The sequence below is a fragment of the Phocoena sinus genome, chromosome 13 (assembly GCF_008692025.1).
Source record: "Phocoena sinus isolate mPhoSin1 chromosome 13, mPhoSin1.pri, whole genome shotgun sequence".
Classification (NCBI taxonomy): domain Eukaryota; kingdom Metazoa; phylum Chordata; class Mammalia; order Artiodactyla; family Phocoenidae; genus Phocoena; species Phocoena sinus.
In genome coordinates, this window is record NC_045775.1 from 53,847,929 (window position 1) to 53,865,611 (window position 17,683).

Here is a 17,683-nt window from a genome sequence, read left to right on the forward strand (position 1 = left end):
TTTTACTTAGTCACAGATACAGGATATATAAATCAGAGTCTCTACTATCAAACAGCTAAAATCTAGTATAGCAGATAAAATAATCAGAAAACCAATATGAATTTTGTGATAAGTGCAAATTTAGCAACATAAACAAAGGGCTGTGGGTGTTCAGTAGATGTTCTAGTTTGATAAAGAAATTATCTTATAAAGTAGAGGACATTGAAGAATTCTTAGATTTTGATAAAGAGAGAGAGAGAGAAAAAGAAGGAAACAATATACAAAAACATAAATTAGACAGAAAGATGCAAGGCATATTTAAGAGGTAGTAAGCAATTGGTTTGGTGCACAAATAGAAGAGATAAATCAGGGCCATACTAAGTAAGTCTTTAAATGCCAAACTTAGGACTTTATATCTTGTTAGGTGGCTACTGAGAAATTATGAATAGTTTCTGATCTGGTAAGGTATTTTAGAAACGGTTAATCAACAGATCAGAATTGTTGTTGGAAGATTAACTTTGTGGATGGGAATATTGGAGGGATTTTTTTATACAAGTGACCTGTTAGAAAGGTAATAAAGTAACAGGCAACACCAATATTTAGCAACAAGGATTTGAATTGGGATGGTGGAAGTTGGAATGTAAAAAAAGAATCAGATTCATTTGAATAAAGTATCAAAGGCATATGGGAACTGATGAATTGTGGAAGTGAGGAAGGAGGAAGAATCCGGAGTGACCACCATGAGATAGGGATCTGGTTACTGTACAGACATGACCCTTGCCTTGAACATGGCTCTAGTGAGCCAACATGCCTCCATCATCATGTGCCAGTAAAAGAGTACCAGCGCATTCTGTTCACAACGACTAACTCAACTACGCAACCAACAACCTCAATTTTCCTAGCCACTGACCTGGCCACTCGGTCTCCTGCTATACTTTAGTCTTGCCTTTCAGTTTGTAATCTGGCTCTTCCTCTTCCTTAGACTGTGATTCAGCTTCTTCACCCTGGCAAAGGACTCAAATACCACTGTTCTGGCCACACCTGGTTCCCAGAAACCCCTTACCCAGACCTGTTCCCACCTGGTTTATCCTAGTTTCAAGGGCAGGACTTGGATTGAAACATACATAGAAACAGGTCAGTCTAGAAGAGGAGCAAGTTTTGTTGTCAATAAACTGAATTTCAGACACAGTGGGAGTTTAAGTTATAAGGGTTGATATGAGTAGAAATGTCTAGCTGATAGCTAGAAATATAGAAAGGGGGTCTGGACTATATAAAAACTATTTTGGAATTTTCTAAATAGAAAGTAAAGCTAAAGCTACTGAAAAAGATCCCAGAAGAAAAATAAAGTCAAGGATAGATATTTCGGTAATTCTCCAACAAGGAGACAATGGAAAAGGCAGATTAAGCCAATACAGTGCCAGAAAAGGCATGGAGGAGAAAATGGTGTGTGTTTTTAAGTGGTTATATAGCGATCAAACTTGTTGTTTCTGAATTTTAATATAGAGATGACCTAATCAATGGTTTAATGAGAAATAGAGTTTTATCGAGGACACAAAGATTAAGTCTTCTAAAGAAGGTGTGATTCTATTGCTCTAAATGCTGGGCTCTGAGCCCAAATGCCTTAATTCTAACCATGCTGTAACAAACTTACCCCGAATCATTCAACCTCTCTGCCTCAATTTCCCCACCAACAAAAACAGGGATAATGACATTGACCTACATTTCTAAGACTGCTATAAGGATTAATTAATTCTGTATAATGTTCTGAAGATGAAAAGCGCTGAATATTATTAGTGGGCATTACATAACTAATTGCCTATAACACTGAAAATGTTATTCTTAAATTTTACTCAAACAATAGTTATCAAATAAATGTTCTAGCTTCCTTAGTGACATTTATCTTCAAATGTTATTAAATTATTATTTTAAATATATCTAGATCTTTTCTATGCTATATCATGTTATCTCATAGCACATAAAGATCTAGATCACTTCAGAAGTCTAGAACACCTTTTCACCTAACACCTAAATATTAAATGTAAATATTCAGAACATATTTATCTGATAATGAGCACCCACCGTAATTAGTCAATAAATGCTAAAAGGTAATAAATACTTCAACTTACAAAACTTTAGATTTAACAAATAACACTAAGCAATGAAATGGCAGGAGCGAAATGCAAAAGCACAAAGCAGTGTGTTAAAAATACCATCTATCATGTCCTTATTTTTAAAACAGCTATAGAACCTAAAAGCATACAAAAAATGAAGAGAGAAACTTCAAAATCTATTAGACAATCTGTCTGGTCTTTTGTGTCCTCTTGGGTTTTAAAATTATAATAGTAATACATGCTTATTGTTTTAAAAAATGCAAATAATACTGAAGTATTTGATGTTAAAACAAACGTGTCCCCTTCCCAGAGGCCCTCCCCACTCTGAAGGGAGCCACTACACAACATGGCAGGTGGCCTTCCAGAACTTCTTGAGATACTTACAGTATGTCCACACCCACATTGACTTGTTTTGTATTTTAGTAAAGACAGGATTTTACTCAACAATTTGCTTTTTTTTCACTGAATACCACAGCATGGATATCCTTGCTAGCATATAAAGATTTACCTCATTTTAATAGCTACCAGATGTTCCATTGTATACCGATCATAATTTACTTAACCATTCCCTTAATGAACACAATTGTTTCTCCTTTTCATCTTACAAATAATAATACTATGAAAATATACATGCACACCTTACATTTTAATAGGTACTCACTAACAGGCTGCCAAGATGACAGTACCAATTTACATTTCCACCAATAACATGACTACTCTTTTCCCTACTTCCTCAACAACATGGAATATTAACAAAGTTTTAAATTTTTGCCAATCTGGTAGGTGAAAAATGGATTCTCGTAGTTTTAAGTTTCATTTTTCCATTCATTAAAGGAATCAAACATCATTTCATGTATTTTTTTTTTAACAATCTTGTTTCTTCTATAAATTACCTGTTCCCAGCTTTTGCCCATCTTGCTACTGAGTTCTCTGTCCCATTCTCTGTGCATTAATATTAAACCTTGGTTATATACATTAGACATATTTAATTCTCTTAAAAATTTTTCATCAACTTTGTACATGAAGAAAATAAGAGAACATAGAATTCACATTTTTTTAAAATTGGGCATAACACCCCAGAAAACTCTCTGAACTCAATTCAGCTAGTGCTGTGCAGAGTGTCATGGCCAGGGTGATTCTTCATAGCTGCTAACAATTGGTCAGGTGATGTTATTTCTAGATGATGCAGATGGCAATAGATTCCCGTTTCAAGAGAAACTGTGCATGATACTTTCTTAAAGAGGTTAGAAGAAATTCTATGCCTAGAAAGAATAGTAGGATTCTCCTCATTTTCCCAAAATAAATTATGGCAAAAATCTCCTGTTATACTTAAATTTGGAAAATATTTCTCTAGAGCATTGTTCAAACTGTTTAATTCACTTAGGTAAATAGATCATGTCAATTTAACATTTTCCGTACTGTAAGCAGTTTTGACATTTGGACAGTTCATCAATGGCTTCCTCATTGTGGCCTGCTTCCTCCTCTTCTTTCTACTCATTACATGCAACAAATTAAATTTCACTAATATTTAAAGATCAGTGTTGACCTTTGCATAGCCATTTTCTAGGTTCCTGTTAATACAAACATCTTGTTTGCTGATGCTCATTTCAAATATTTTGCTGCACACAATTTTCCATTATTCCAAAGAGACCTGTATCTAGTTGAAGTGCATTTCTTCCACGATTTGCAAAATAATCACAATGGCTTATATCAGGCATTTTAGGGAAAAAAGTATGCTTGCATAAGCAAATAATAACAACAACCATAAAATAATCTTTGCTCACCACCACCTCCAACATATGTACCCACTTCCTGATCTTCAAAAATATGGGCTTATTCTTCTTTTAAGGATATATCTCAACTACAACACTACAAAGACAGGGAAAACAGAAATGTGAGAAATGTGATCATGATAAGTAATTCTAGATTGTAGTTCCATAAATATAGTTTTATGCTACATTTGAATATATAGAAAGAAATGCAACTTTGAAGAGAAAATACACTGAATTTCAAGAATAATTCCTACGAAGATGAGTTAAAGACAAGAGAACACTGAAATGCTCTTATCTAAACCAATGTTAACTGCCGAAATAATTTGTCAGTTTAGAGTTACTGTTTTAAAAAGCGTATAAATCAAACACTATTGCAAAGTGAGCAAGAATGAAAAAAGAGATCCTTTCTCTTCAAACAGGAAAGACAGTGAAAAATCCTGAAGTGGCCCGCAGCTATATCACCTTAACCTTGTCAGATTTCACTTGTCAACACTTTGATGACAGATTGCCACCCGCTCCTCTAAAAAACAAATCCTAGTAACTGATGAAAGAGATGGCTTCTTATAAAAAGTGGAATATTATCTCATGCAACTTGATAGCTATATACTTTAAAATCTTTTTTTCCCCCAAAGAGACTTGAAAAACATTTTCTGTGGCTTTTATGAAAACTGAGAAGCTAGAGAACCCTCCCAATGTGGGGAATTAAACGGTGATTTAAAATACCTACTAAATGCACTTTATATTCACTATTTCATTTAATTCTCACAGTAACTCCCTGAAATTGCATACTAAATTGTGTGTGTGTTTGTGTACACAGAAGTATTTTTATGAGCAGGGAATAGCAGTTTTTCCAAGGAGTCCATTTACACACCCCTGTCTCCCATCAACTCTGATGAACTCTAAACCTCTTAATTTACAGATATGGAAACTGAGGTGTAGGGTGGTAAAGTAATTTGCACAAGCTCAGTCCGCTTGCTAGAACAGAACTAGAATTCCTGTCCATGATATCTGTGTGGTGCTCATTCTACTTTACCTCCCTTTGGCTAATGCTGTGCTAAATAGAGCCTTTTAGTTAAGTTTCTGCTTAAGCACCTGAGACAGGTGTCAATTTAGGCTTGTATAATTAATCCATGGTGAAAGATATACATAGATGGAAACTATTTTCTGGCCAAATTTACTTTATTTTTCTTAAGAAAGCCTTTGAGGGAAGTTACTTGAATGATAAGGATAATGATAAGGATTATTTTTAATTAGTATATCAGTAGCTCATAAGCAAACTGATGTACCTAAAACATGATTATAATTGGTATTTCTTAGGCACTAAAGAATATTCACACTATTTGCTTAGCAAACTTCATAGATAATATAAAAATAAGCTCCAACATGAAATAGTAATGCTTTATGGATGAGTGCTAAATAAACTAACATCTTCTTTATAAGTTACTATACTATATCAGAGAAGCTTTATTTCTACTTTGACTTCCCTTATTTGGTCACTCTCTATGACAAGTTCTTAATAAAACGTAAACAAGCCCTAAATGCTCACAGTTTATAAGAGTTTTGTGATGAATCTTTTTATATTGTGATTGGATCTTCCTTCATACTCTTTCTTCTCTGATTGGTTATTTTTGACCTTTAGTAATAGTGTATCACAGCATTATTACTTATATAATATTTTTAGTATTTTGTTTCACTGGTTGAATGGAGAACCAAAGTAGTTCATTCACAAAAGAACAGCCTTTTCTTATTGAAATGAAGGCCTGTGAATAACCACCAAGGTCCCCTGAGAGGGGATCAATTTCACCTTAACATATTTAACATAGGCATATATCATCAGGGCTTAAATGTTAATAATCCTTTAATGCAGTAGGAAATTTTTACCTGATATTTAAAAATCAGTAGAATAAAAATAAAAAACAGAAGATTCTAGATCACGATCATGTTTTGCCCTAAAACCCGAACAAATCATGGATTAATAAAAAATGTTTCCTATGCTTTTAAAACTATACTATATATTTTAAGTTATAAGAGAGTAAATGGGATAATTATTTGAAAATATGTGGCAAAAAATAATTATTCAATAAATGTCAGTTTCCTTTTCCTGAATATTCAGTATCCCTAGATTCTGTTTTCAATAATACCTAGGGGAAAATATTTTAATTATTTTAGCATTTATCATTTCATCTTCTGATTTTTAGTTTGGTTCAACCCACATTTGTGAAGCATCTACTAAGTGCCAACCAGGGGACCAGGCACCATGCTAGGCATTCAGAATATGAAGGAAATAATACAAGTACCTGCACTTGAGGAGGGCACAACTTAGTGAGGGATGGGGGTAGTGGGAGGATAAAAACAATGAATACGATTACATCAGAGAATGGCAAATAAAATAGAACCTTGTCAAAGGAAGAAAGTACAGGAAAGCAAATTGTTAATTGAGGCATCTAATACAAACTCAATCACAAAAATAGAAATTATATATCCAATTTCAGAACCTAAGACCTCTTCAAAGAAAATGAATGACTAGCATATAACCCAGTCACATGAACATAGTGTACTTCCTCAATTCCAGCATCACCATAATTCACATTTGATGGTTTCTGAAATGGTATGTCTCTTGTAATCAATGTTTCTATTTAATACAGTGTTGCTTTGATATTTCTCTATCAAAACATTCTTGCTGGGAAGGGAGATCAAGATGGCAGAGTAGGAGGACATGGAACTCACCTCCTACCACACACACATCGAAAATACATGTGTGGAGTAATTCTCACTGAAACTAGAGATATGCAGAAAAGACTTTTGTACAACCAAGGCTGTAAGAAGGAGCCACACAGAATCAGGTAGGAAGGGAAGAGGAGTGATCAGCTTGGGACCTGTGCCCCTGGGAGGGAACACAGAAGAGGGTGGAATGTAACAGCACAGATCCTCCCTCAGGAGTGAGTGGTTTGAGCCACATATTGGGTACCCCAGCTCTGGGATCTGACACCAGGAAGGTGAATCCCTTTGGCTGGAGGTTGGAGGGCTGGTGGGACTAACAGGAAGTCTGTAAGAAACCTAGAATCTGCTTGTAAAAAGTATGCATACAAAAGTATGTTTTGCTTACTCCCAAAACAATGTGGGGGGAAAAAAAACAGATTAAAACTGCACAAGATTCTGGCCAGTTTCCCACAACCACTCCAGGGCACAACCCAGCCTGAGCCCAGTGTCCACTCCGCCTAGCTTGCTTGGCTCCACACAGGAGTGAGGGCTGCCACAACCAAGGAGAGTGTTCAGTTCTGAGGGACAGTGCCAGCTCAGATCCCTCTAGCATCTGAACCGGGTGGGGGCAGCCATTACTGGCTTTCAGAGGCAGCGAGCACATCAGAGGTGGTCCCAGACTCTGACTGCAGCCAGGGCCACCACAGCCCAGGCCCAGACCTATACTGAGCACCCATAACTGCTCTGTTGGCTCTGAGATGCAGCTCCACACTTGGACAAGGGTACTGGAGCTGGAAGCGGGGAGAGAACACACTCCCTGACCCTCAGGGCTTCTACTCCAGCAACTTGGGACCTGTCCCTGTCCCCAATAGGGTGGTGTTGGCCACTGAACAGAGGAGAGGTCCCAGGTCACACCTGGCTCCAGCCCCACCTCCGACCAAGGTTATAGCTGCCACTACACCCTGAGGAAAGACATGACTTGTGCACACATCAAATCTAGCTCTCCTACCAAAGCCACTGGGCACACACAGGTTATATAACGATGTTCCCACATAAGGACATGCCTTCAAGACCTCAATAAGTAACTGTTTCACCTAAATTCATAGAGACAAAGAAAATTAAGCAAAATGAGAAGAGAGGAACTGGTTTACTTGACAGAGCAAGAGAAAACACATGAAAAAAAATGAAAAAAAAAATTTACCAGATAAAGAATCCAAATCGAGCTTCCCTGGTGGCGCAGTGGTTAAGAATCTGCCTGCCAATGCAGGGGACACAGGTTCAAGCCCTGATCCAGGAAGATCCCACATGCTGCAGAGTAACTAAGCCCATGCCCCACAAATACTGAGCCTGCACTCTGGAGCCCATGAGCCACAACTACAGAGCCCATGAGCCACAACTATGGAGCCCACATGCCTAGAGTCTCTGCTCTGCAACAAGAGAAAACACTGCAACAAGAAGCACGTGCACCACAATAGTGTGGCCCCTGCTCACTGCAACTAGAGAAATCCCGCACACAGCAATGAAGACACAACGTAGCCAAAACTGAATAAATAAAATGAATAAATTGAATAAAATGAATAAATAAAATGAATAATTTTTTTAAGAAAAGAAGAAAAAAAGAATCCAAGTCATTAGTAATAATGACTAACTGAATTGGGAAAAGAATAGATGAAGAACACAGTGATAATTTAAAGAAGGATACAGAAAATATATTTTTTTAATAGAACTGAAACACAGTAGCTGAAATGAAAACCACATTAGACAGAATGAACAACAGACTAGGTGATACAGAAGAATGCATAAGTGATCTGGAAAGTAGAATAATGGAAATCACGCAGTCAGAACAGCAAAAAGAAAAACAAAAAAATGGAACAGTTTAAGAAACCTCTGGAACAACATCATGTGTACAAATATCCACATTTAGGGGTCTCAGAAGGCAAAGGGAGAAAGAAAGAGATTGAAAATGTATTTAATGAAATTATTAAGAATTCCCAAATCCGAAGAAGGAAACAGATATCCAGACACAGGAAGCACAAAAGGTCCCAAACAAGATGAACGCAAACAGACCCTACCAAGACATACCATAATTAAGATGGCAAAAGTTAAAGATAACAAGAGAATTCTTTTTATCTTTAAAGAGAGAAGCTGGGAAGAGAAAAACAAAGAGTCATATACATGGGAACCTCCATAGGCTATCAGTTGATTTTTCTCAAAAAAAAAAAAAAAAATTTGTAGGCCAGAAGGGAGTGACACAATATATTCAGAGAGTTTAAAGGGAAAAACCTGCAACCTATGACACTCTACTCAGATATATTATCATTTATAATTGAAGGAAAGATAAAGAAGTTCTCAGACAAGCAAAAATTAAAAGATTTCATCAATACTAATCCTACCCTAAAAGAAATTTTAAAGTGTCTTCTCTATGTAGAAAAGAAAAGGCTACAACAAGAAATATCTATAGGAAAGGAAAAACATTAGTAAAAGAAAATATATAGTACAGGCTGAGGATCAACCACTTAAGTAAGCTAGTATAAAAAGTAAAACATCAGGGCTTCCCTGGTGGCGCAGTGGTTGAGAGTCCGCCTGCCGATGCAGGGGACAGGGGTTCATGCCCCAGTCTGGGAAGATCCCACATGCCACGGAACGGCTGGGCCCGTGAGCCATGGCGGCTGAGCCTGTGCGTCCAGAGCCTGTGCTCCACAACAGGAGAGGCCACAACCGTGAGAGGCCCGCGTACTGAAGAAAAAAAAAAATGTCAATGGACTAAATGCTCGAATCAAAAGACAGGGTAGCTGACTGGATTAAAAAAAAAAAAAACAAGACCCATTTGTATGCTGTATACAAGAGACTCACATTAGACCTAAAGACACACACAGACTGAAAGTTAAGAGTTGTAAAAAGATATTTCATGTAAATGGAAAGGACAAGAAACCAGGGGCAACAATGCTCGTTATCAGACAACATAAGCACCTAATACAGGAGCACCTAAATATATAAAGCAAATATTAACAGACATAAAAGGAGAAATTGACAATAATATAATAATAGCAGGGGTCTTTAACACTCTACTGACATCAATGGTTGGTCACCCAGACAGAAAATCAATAAGGAAACAGTGGTCTTAAATGGCACAATAGATCAGTTGGACTTAATAGATATCTACGGGACATTCCATCCAAAAGCAGCAAAATACACATTTTTTCAAGTGCACATGGAACATTCTCCACAACAGATCAGCTGCTAGGCCACAAAACAAGTCTCAGCAAATTCAAGAGGATAGAAATTATATCAAGCATTTTTTTCTGACCACAACAGTGTGAAACTAGAAATCAATTACAGTAAGAAAAATGGGAAAAACACAAACATGGTGACTAAACAACATGCTACTAAAAAAACAATGTGTCAATGAAAAAATCAAAGAGTAACTCAGTAAATACCTCAAGACAATGAAAAGGGAAACACAACTTTCCAAAATCTATAGGATGCAGCAAAAGCAGTTCTAAGAGGGAAGTTTATGGAGATATAGGCCTACCTCAAGAAACAAGAAAAATCTCAAATTAACAACATAACCTACCATCTAAAGGAATTAGAAAAAAGAAGAACAAAGCCCAAAGTCAGCAGAAAGAAGGAAATAATAAAGTCAGAGAGGAAGTAAATAAAATGGAGCCCAAAAAAAAAAAAAAGAAACAATCAATTAAACCAAGAGACATCTTTTTGAAAAGATACCCTAAATTGATAAACCTTTAGCCAGGTTGATTAAGAAAAAAATGAAAGAGAATGCAAATAAACAAAATAAGAAATGAAAGAAGGGAAATAAAAACTGATACCACAGAGATACAAAAAACCATAAGAGAATACGATGAACAGTTATATGCCAATAAATTGGACAACCTAGAAGAAATGGACAAATTTCTAGAAACACGCAACCTACTGAATCAGGAAGAAACAGACAATCTGAACAGATGGACCATGTGTAATGAAATCGAACTTGTAATTTAAAAAAAACGCCCAGCAAACAAAAATCCAGGACTGGACAGCTTCACAGGGAGTTCTACCAAACATATAAAGGTGAGCTAATACCTGTCATTCTCAAACTATTCTAAAAACTGAAGAGGAGAGAACATTCCCAAAGTCATTCTACGAGATTCACCATTACCCTGATACCAAAACCAGATGAACACTCCAGAAGAAATGACAGACTGACATCTCTGATAAATATAGATGCAAAAATCCTCAACAAAAAATGAGCAAACCAAATTCGACAATATATAAAAAAGATCATACACCATGATCAAGTGAGATTTATTCCAGGGATATAAGGATGGTTTAAGATTTGCAAAATCAACCCATATGACAACACATTAATAAAAATGCAGGATGAAAATCACATGATCATCTGAATAAGTGAAGAAAAAGCAATTGACAAAATTCAACATCCATTCATGGTAAGAACTCTCATTAAAGTTGGTATAGAGGAAACATATCTCAACATAATACAATCCATTTATGACAAACCCACAGCTAACATCATACTCAGTGGTGAAAAACTGAAAGCTTTTCCTCTAAAATCATGAACAAGACAAGAATGCCCACTCTCGCCACTTCTACCTTACATAGTATTGGAAGTCCTGGCTCCACAAATGAAACAAGGAAAAGAAATAAAAAGCATCCAAACTGGAAGGGAAGAAGTAAAACTGTCACTATTTGCAGATGATATAATACTATATATACAGTCTCCACGAAAAATCTATTACAACTAATAAATGAATTCAATACAGTTTCAGGACACAAGATTAATACACTGAAATCTATGCATTTCTATACACTAATAATGAATCATCAGAAAGAGAAAGCAAGAAAACAATAATGTTTAAAATCACATCAAAAAGAATAAAATACTCTGGAATAAACTTACCCAAGAAGGTAAAAGACCTATACACTGCAAACATTGAAAAAGAAAACTGAAGATGATACCAAAAAAATGGAAAGATATCCCTTGTTCACGGATTGGAAGAATTTATATTGCTAAAATGACCATACTGTCCAAAACAATCTACAGATTTAGTGCAATATTTATCAAAATACCATGGGCAGGGCTTCCCTGGTGGCGCAGTGGTTGAGAGTCCACCTGGCGATGCAGGGGACACGGGTTTGTGCCCCGGTCCGGGAAGGTCCCACATGCCGCGGAGTGGCTGGGCCCGTGAGCCATGGCCGCTGAGCCTGCGCGTCCGGAGCAACGGGAGAGGCCACAACAGTGAGAGGCCCGCATACTGAAAAAACAAAACAAAACAAAAAAAAATACCATGGGCATTTTTAACAAAACTAGAACAAATAATTTTAAAATGTATATAGAATCACAAAAGAACCCAAATGACCAAAGCAATCTTGAAAAAAAAGAGAAAAGCTGAGGGTATCACACGCTCTGACTTCAGACTATACTACAAAGCTACAGTAATCAAAACAGTATGGTACTGTCAAAAAAAAAACAGACACACAGATCAATGGAACAGAATAGAGAGCAGAAAAATAACCCACACACCTATGGTCAGTTAATCTATAACAAAAGACTCAAGAATATACAAAAGGGATAAGACAGGCTCTTCAATAAGTGGTGCTGGGGAAACTGGACAGCTAAATGTAAAAGAATGAAATTAGAACATTTTCTCATATCACATACAAAAACAAACTTAAAATGGATTAAAGACCTAAATGTAAGAGAAGAAACCATAAAACGCCTAGAAGAAAACATACACAGAACACTCTGACGTAAATCTTAGAAATTTTTTTTTGGATCTGCCTCCTAAGGCAAAGGAAACAATAGCAAAAATAAACAAATGAGACCTAATTAAACTTAAAAGCTCTTGCACAGCAAAGGAAACTCAACAAAACAAAAAGACAAACCACGGAATGGGAGAAAATATTCACAAATGGTATGACCACTAAGGGATTAATATCCAAAATATATAAACAGGTCATACAATTCAATATAAACAAACAACACAGTTAACAATGGGCAGAAGACCTGAATAGACATTTTTCCAAAGAAACATACAGATGGACAACAAGCACATGAAAGGATGCTCAAAATCACTAATCATCAGAGAAATGCAAATTAAAACCACAATGAGATTACTGTCTCAAACCTGTCGGAACGGCTATCATCAAAAAGTCTACAAATAACAAATGCTGGCAAGGATATGAAGAAAAGGAAACAACTGTACACTCTTTCTGGGAATGTAAATTGGTGCAGCCACTAAGGAAAACAGTATGGAGGTCCCTCAAAAAACTAAAAATAGAACTACTATATGATCCAGTTATTCCATCCCTGGCTATGCATCTAAAAACTGAAAACACTAATACAGAAAGATACATGCACCCCAATGTTCATGGTAGCATTATTTACAGCTGCCAAGATATGAAAGCCATCTAAGCATCCATCAACAGATGAATGGATAAAGAAGATTCTGGGGTGTGTGCGTGTGTGTGTGTGTGTGTGTGTGTGTGTGTGTGTGTACAATGGAATATTATTCAGCCATAAAAAAGAATGAAACCATTTATAACACTGTGGATGGACCTTAGATGGACCTAGAGAATAATATACTTAGTGAAGTAAGTCAGAGAAAGACAAATACTCTGTATAAACACTTATAGGTAGAATCTAATAAATAAAACAAATTAATATAACAAAACAGAAGCTGACTCACAGATACAGAGAACAAACTAATGGTTACTAGTGGGGAGAGGTGTGGGATAGGGGCAAGACAGGGTAGGGAATTAAGAGATTCAAACTACTGTGTATAAGTTAATAAAGCAAAAAGGATATGTTGTACAGTACAGGGAAATAGTCATTATTATCATTTTGTAATACCTTTAAATGGAGTATAACCTATAACAATATTGAATCACTAATACAATATTATTAATCAACTATACTTCAATAAATATATAGTATTGGTTTTTCATCACAATTCGATATTAAATCAATAGTACTTTATAATCAGTGGTAAATTAGAATCAATGAAACATGGTATATGCCAATGCTTGAATGGTTTCTTTTGGTAGCATGACCAGCTCCAAGTGAGTTGGCAACATGCACAAAACCCAGCATAGAGGACCATCCCAATAAAGATGGGGGACTGAGCACATGTAGTTACCTTCACTTCCTTCCAAACAAACACTAAAATGACAATAAGGCAATAAAAAAGACAAACTCACAAGGCAAAAGGAATTAGAGGCAAGATAACAAAAAATAGATATTAACAAAATTTTAGAGAGAAAAAACCAGATGGTCACAAGTATTGACAAAAGATTCAAAAAAGTACAAAACCAAGAACCTACGGAGGATGGATAACTGAGAGCCAAAGATCACATGCATTAGAAGCTTAGAGAGGCTCAGAAACTGAAGGCACCAAGTACTTTTGATGGAGTGCCTGTGGTGAGGATTGATAACAAGAGAATTGTTTGGAATTCTATGTAAATAATACTTAGACTTCTAGGTGCTTTTCTCTTCAAGCATAGCTGGGGAATTTTCCCTCTCCACCACTGAAGAAAAATGGAAACTGACTCTACTGAAAGGTTGTATTAGAGCAACTTGTTAAGAAAAAAAGGTAACTGAGAGTAGGAGAGCTATTCTGAATAGAGGGAGAAAAGAAACTCTTATCAATAAAAATATGAGAGTCATGTAAATAATTCAAAAGAAAACTTGAAAGAAACTGTTCAGGAAATCTCCCAGAAGCAAAAAACAATTGCATACTTATACACACACGTGCACACACACACACACGTGTGCGCACACACACACAGAGTTTGGAGGATCAGTCAGACTGGTCCTCAGTCACACTACCTAAGAGAGAGAAAAGAGACAATAGAAAGGAAGATATAATAGAAGAAAATTTCTCATAACTAAAGTACATGAGTTTTCAGGCTGAAAGAAATCACCAAGTACCCAACACAATGAATTTATAAAAGACACAACCTCCAGGCATATCATTATGAAATCTCAAAACATAGGGGATAAATAAAAATCCTAAAAGTTTCCAGAGAAGAAAAAAACCCAACAAAACCAGGTCTCTCGAAAATGATGAAAGGAATCAAAATTCTCAACACCAACATTATGCTTTAAAAGACAACAGGGTAATGTATTCAATTTTTTCTTAATTTTATTTTTTTATACAGCAGGTTCTTAATAGTCATATATTTAATACACATCAGTGTATACATGTCAATCCCAATCTCCCAATTCATCACATCACCACCCCCACTTCCCACCGCTTTCCCCACTTGGTGTCCATACGTTTGTTCTCTGCACCTGTGTCTCAATTTCTGCCCTGCAAACCAGTTCATCTGTACCATTTTTCTAGGTTCCACATATATGTGTTAATATACCATATTTGCTTTTCTCCTTCTGACTTACATCACTCTATATGACAGTCTCTAGACCCAACCACATCTCTACAAATAAACCAATTTTGCTCCTTTTGATGACTGAGTAATATTCCATTGTATATATCTACCCACATCTTCTTTACCCATTCGTCTGTCGATGGGCATTTAAGTTGCTTCCATGACCTGGTTATTATAAATAGTGCTGCAATGAATATTGGGGTGCATGTCTTTAGGAATTATGGTTTTCTCTGGGTATATGCCCAGTAGTGGGATTGCTGGGTCATATGGTAATTCTATTTTTAGTTTTTTAAGGAACCGCCATACTGTTCTCCATAGTGGCTGTATCAATTTACATTCCCACCAACAGTGCAAGAGGGTTCCCTTTTCTCCACACCCTCTCCAACATTGGTTGTTTGTAGATTTTCTGATGATGCCCATTCTAACTGGTGTGAGGTGATACCTCACTGCAGTTTTGATGTGCATTTCTCTAATAATTAGTGATGTTGAGCAGCTTTTCATGTGCTTCTTGGCCATCTGTATGTCTCCTTTGGAGAAATGTCTATTTAGGTCTTCTGCGCATTTTTGGATTGGGTTGTTTTTTTTTTTAATATTGAGCTGCATGAGCTGTTTAATTATTTTGGAGACTAATCCTTTGTCCGTTGATTCGTTTGCAAATATTTTCTCCCATTGGGAGGGTTGTCTTTTCATCTTATTTATGGTTTCCTTTGCTCTGCAAAAGCTTTGAAGTTTCATTAGGTCCCATTTGTTTATTTTTCTTTTTATTTCCATTACTCTAGGAGGTGGATCAAAAAACATCTTGCTGTTATTTATGTCAAAGAGTGTTCTTCCTATGTTTTCCTCTAACAGTTTTATAGTCTGGTCTTACATTCAGGTCTCGAATACATTTTGAGTTTATTTTTATGTATGGTGTTAGGGAGTGTTCTAATTTCATCTTTACATGTAGCTGTCCAGTTTTCCCATCACCACTTACTGAAGAGACTGTCTTTTCACCATTAGCTATCTTTGCCTCCTTTGTCATAGATTAGTTGACCATAGGTGCGTGGGTTTATCTCTGGGCTTTCTATCTTGTTCCATTGATCTATATTTCTGTTTTTGTGCCAGTACCATACTGTCTTGATTACTGTAGATTTGTAGTACAGTCTCAAGTCAGGGAGTCTGATTCCTCCAGCTCCGCTTTCTTCCCTCAAGACTGCTTTGGCTATTCGGGGTCTTTTGCGTCTCCCTACACATTTTACGATTTTTTGTTCTAGTTCTGTAAAAAATGCCATTGGTAATTTGATAGGGATTGCACTGAATCTGTATATTGCTTTGGGTAGTATAGTTATTTTCACAATATTGATTCCTCCAATCCAAGAACATGGTGTATCTCTCCATCTGTTGGTATCATCTTTAATTTCTTTCAGCAGTGTCTTACTTTTCTGCATACAGGCCTTCTGTCTCCCTAGGTAGGTTTTATCCTAGGTATTTTATTCTTTTTCTTGCAATGGTAAATGCGAGTATTTCCTTAATTTCTCTTTCAGATTTTTCATTACTGTATAGGAATGAAAGAAATTTCTGTGCATTTATTTTGTATCCTCCAATTTTACCAAATTCATTGATTAGCTCTAGTAGTTTTCTGGTGGCATCTTTAGGATTCTCTATGTATAGTATCATGTGAACTGTAAACAGTGAGTTTTACTTCTTTTCCAATTTGTATTCATTTTATTTCTTTTTCTTCTCTGATTGCCATGGCTAGGACTTCCAAAACTATGTTGAATAATAGTGGGGAGAGTGGACATCGTTGTCTTTTTCCTGATCTTAGAGGAAATGCTTTCAGTTTTTCACTGAATAATGTTTGCTGTGGGTTTGTCGTATATGGCCTTTATTATGTTGAGGTAGGTTCCCTCTATGCCCACGTTCTGGAGAGTTTTTATCATAGACTGGTGTTGAATTTTGTCAAAAGCTTTTCCTGTATCTATTGAGATTATCATATGGTTTTTATTCTTCAATCTGTTAATATGGTGTATCACATTGATTGATTTGCCTGTATTGAAGAATCCTTGCATCCCTGGGATAAATCCCACTTGATCATGGTGTATGATCCTTTTAATGTGTTGCTGGATTCTGTTTGCTAGTATTTTGTTGAGGATTTTTGCATCTATATTCATCAGTGATATTGGTCTGTAATTTTCGTTTTTTGTAGTATCTTTGTCTGGTTTGGGTACCAGGATGATGGTGGCCTCATAGAATGAGTTTGGGAGTGTTTCTTCCTCTAAAATTTTTTGGAAGAGTTTGAGAAGGATGGGTCTTAGATGTTCTCTAAATGTTTGAAAGAATTCACCTGTGAAGCCATCTGGTCCTGGACTTTTGTTTGTTGGAGGATTTTTAATCACAGTTTCAATTTCATTACTTGTGACTGGTCTGTTCATATTTTCTATTCCTTCCTGGTTCAGTCTTGGAAAGTTATACCTTTCTAAGAATTTGTCCATTTCTTCCATGTTGTCCATTTTACTGGCATAGAGTTGCTTGTAGTAGTCTCTTAGGATGCTTTGTATTTCTGCTGTGTCTGTTGTAACTTCTCCTTTTTCATTTCTAATTTTATTGATTTCAGTCCTCTCCCTCTTTTTCTTGATGAGTCTGGCTAATGGTTTATCAATTTTGTTTATCTTCTCAAAGAACCAGCTTTTAGTTTCATTGATCTTTGCTACTGTTTTCTTTGTTTCTATTTCATTTATT

At 36.2% G+C, this 17,683-nt stretch overlaps 1 protein-coding gene across 5 annotated transcripts in view; it reads right to left on the reverse strand.

Moving 5' to 3' along the window:
• The window catches only part of WDPCP (WD repeat containing planar cell polarity effector), a 518,809-nt gene that overhangs the window by 317,889 nt on the left and 183,237 nt on the right, over window positions 1–17,683 (reverse strand). The window contains exon 1 of one of the 5 annotated variants that reach the window (XM_032653050.1): window positions 11,648–11,668. The exons of the other annotated variants lie outside the window; for them this stretch is intronic. Coding sequence (XP_032508941.1) covers window positions 11,648–11,650 — 3 coding nt within the window. The 5' untranslated portion in view covers window positions 11,651–11,668. Of the gene's footprint in view, window positions 1–11,647; window positions 11,669–17,683 lie in introns of those variants that run through there. 5 annotated transcript variants of the gene reach the window in all.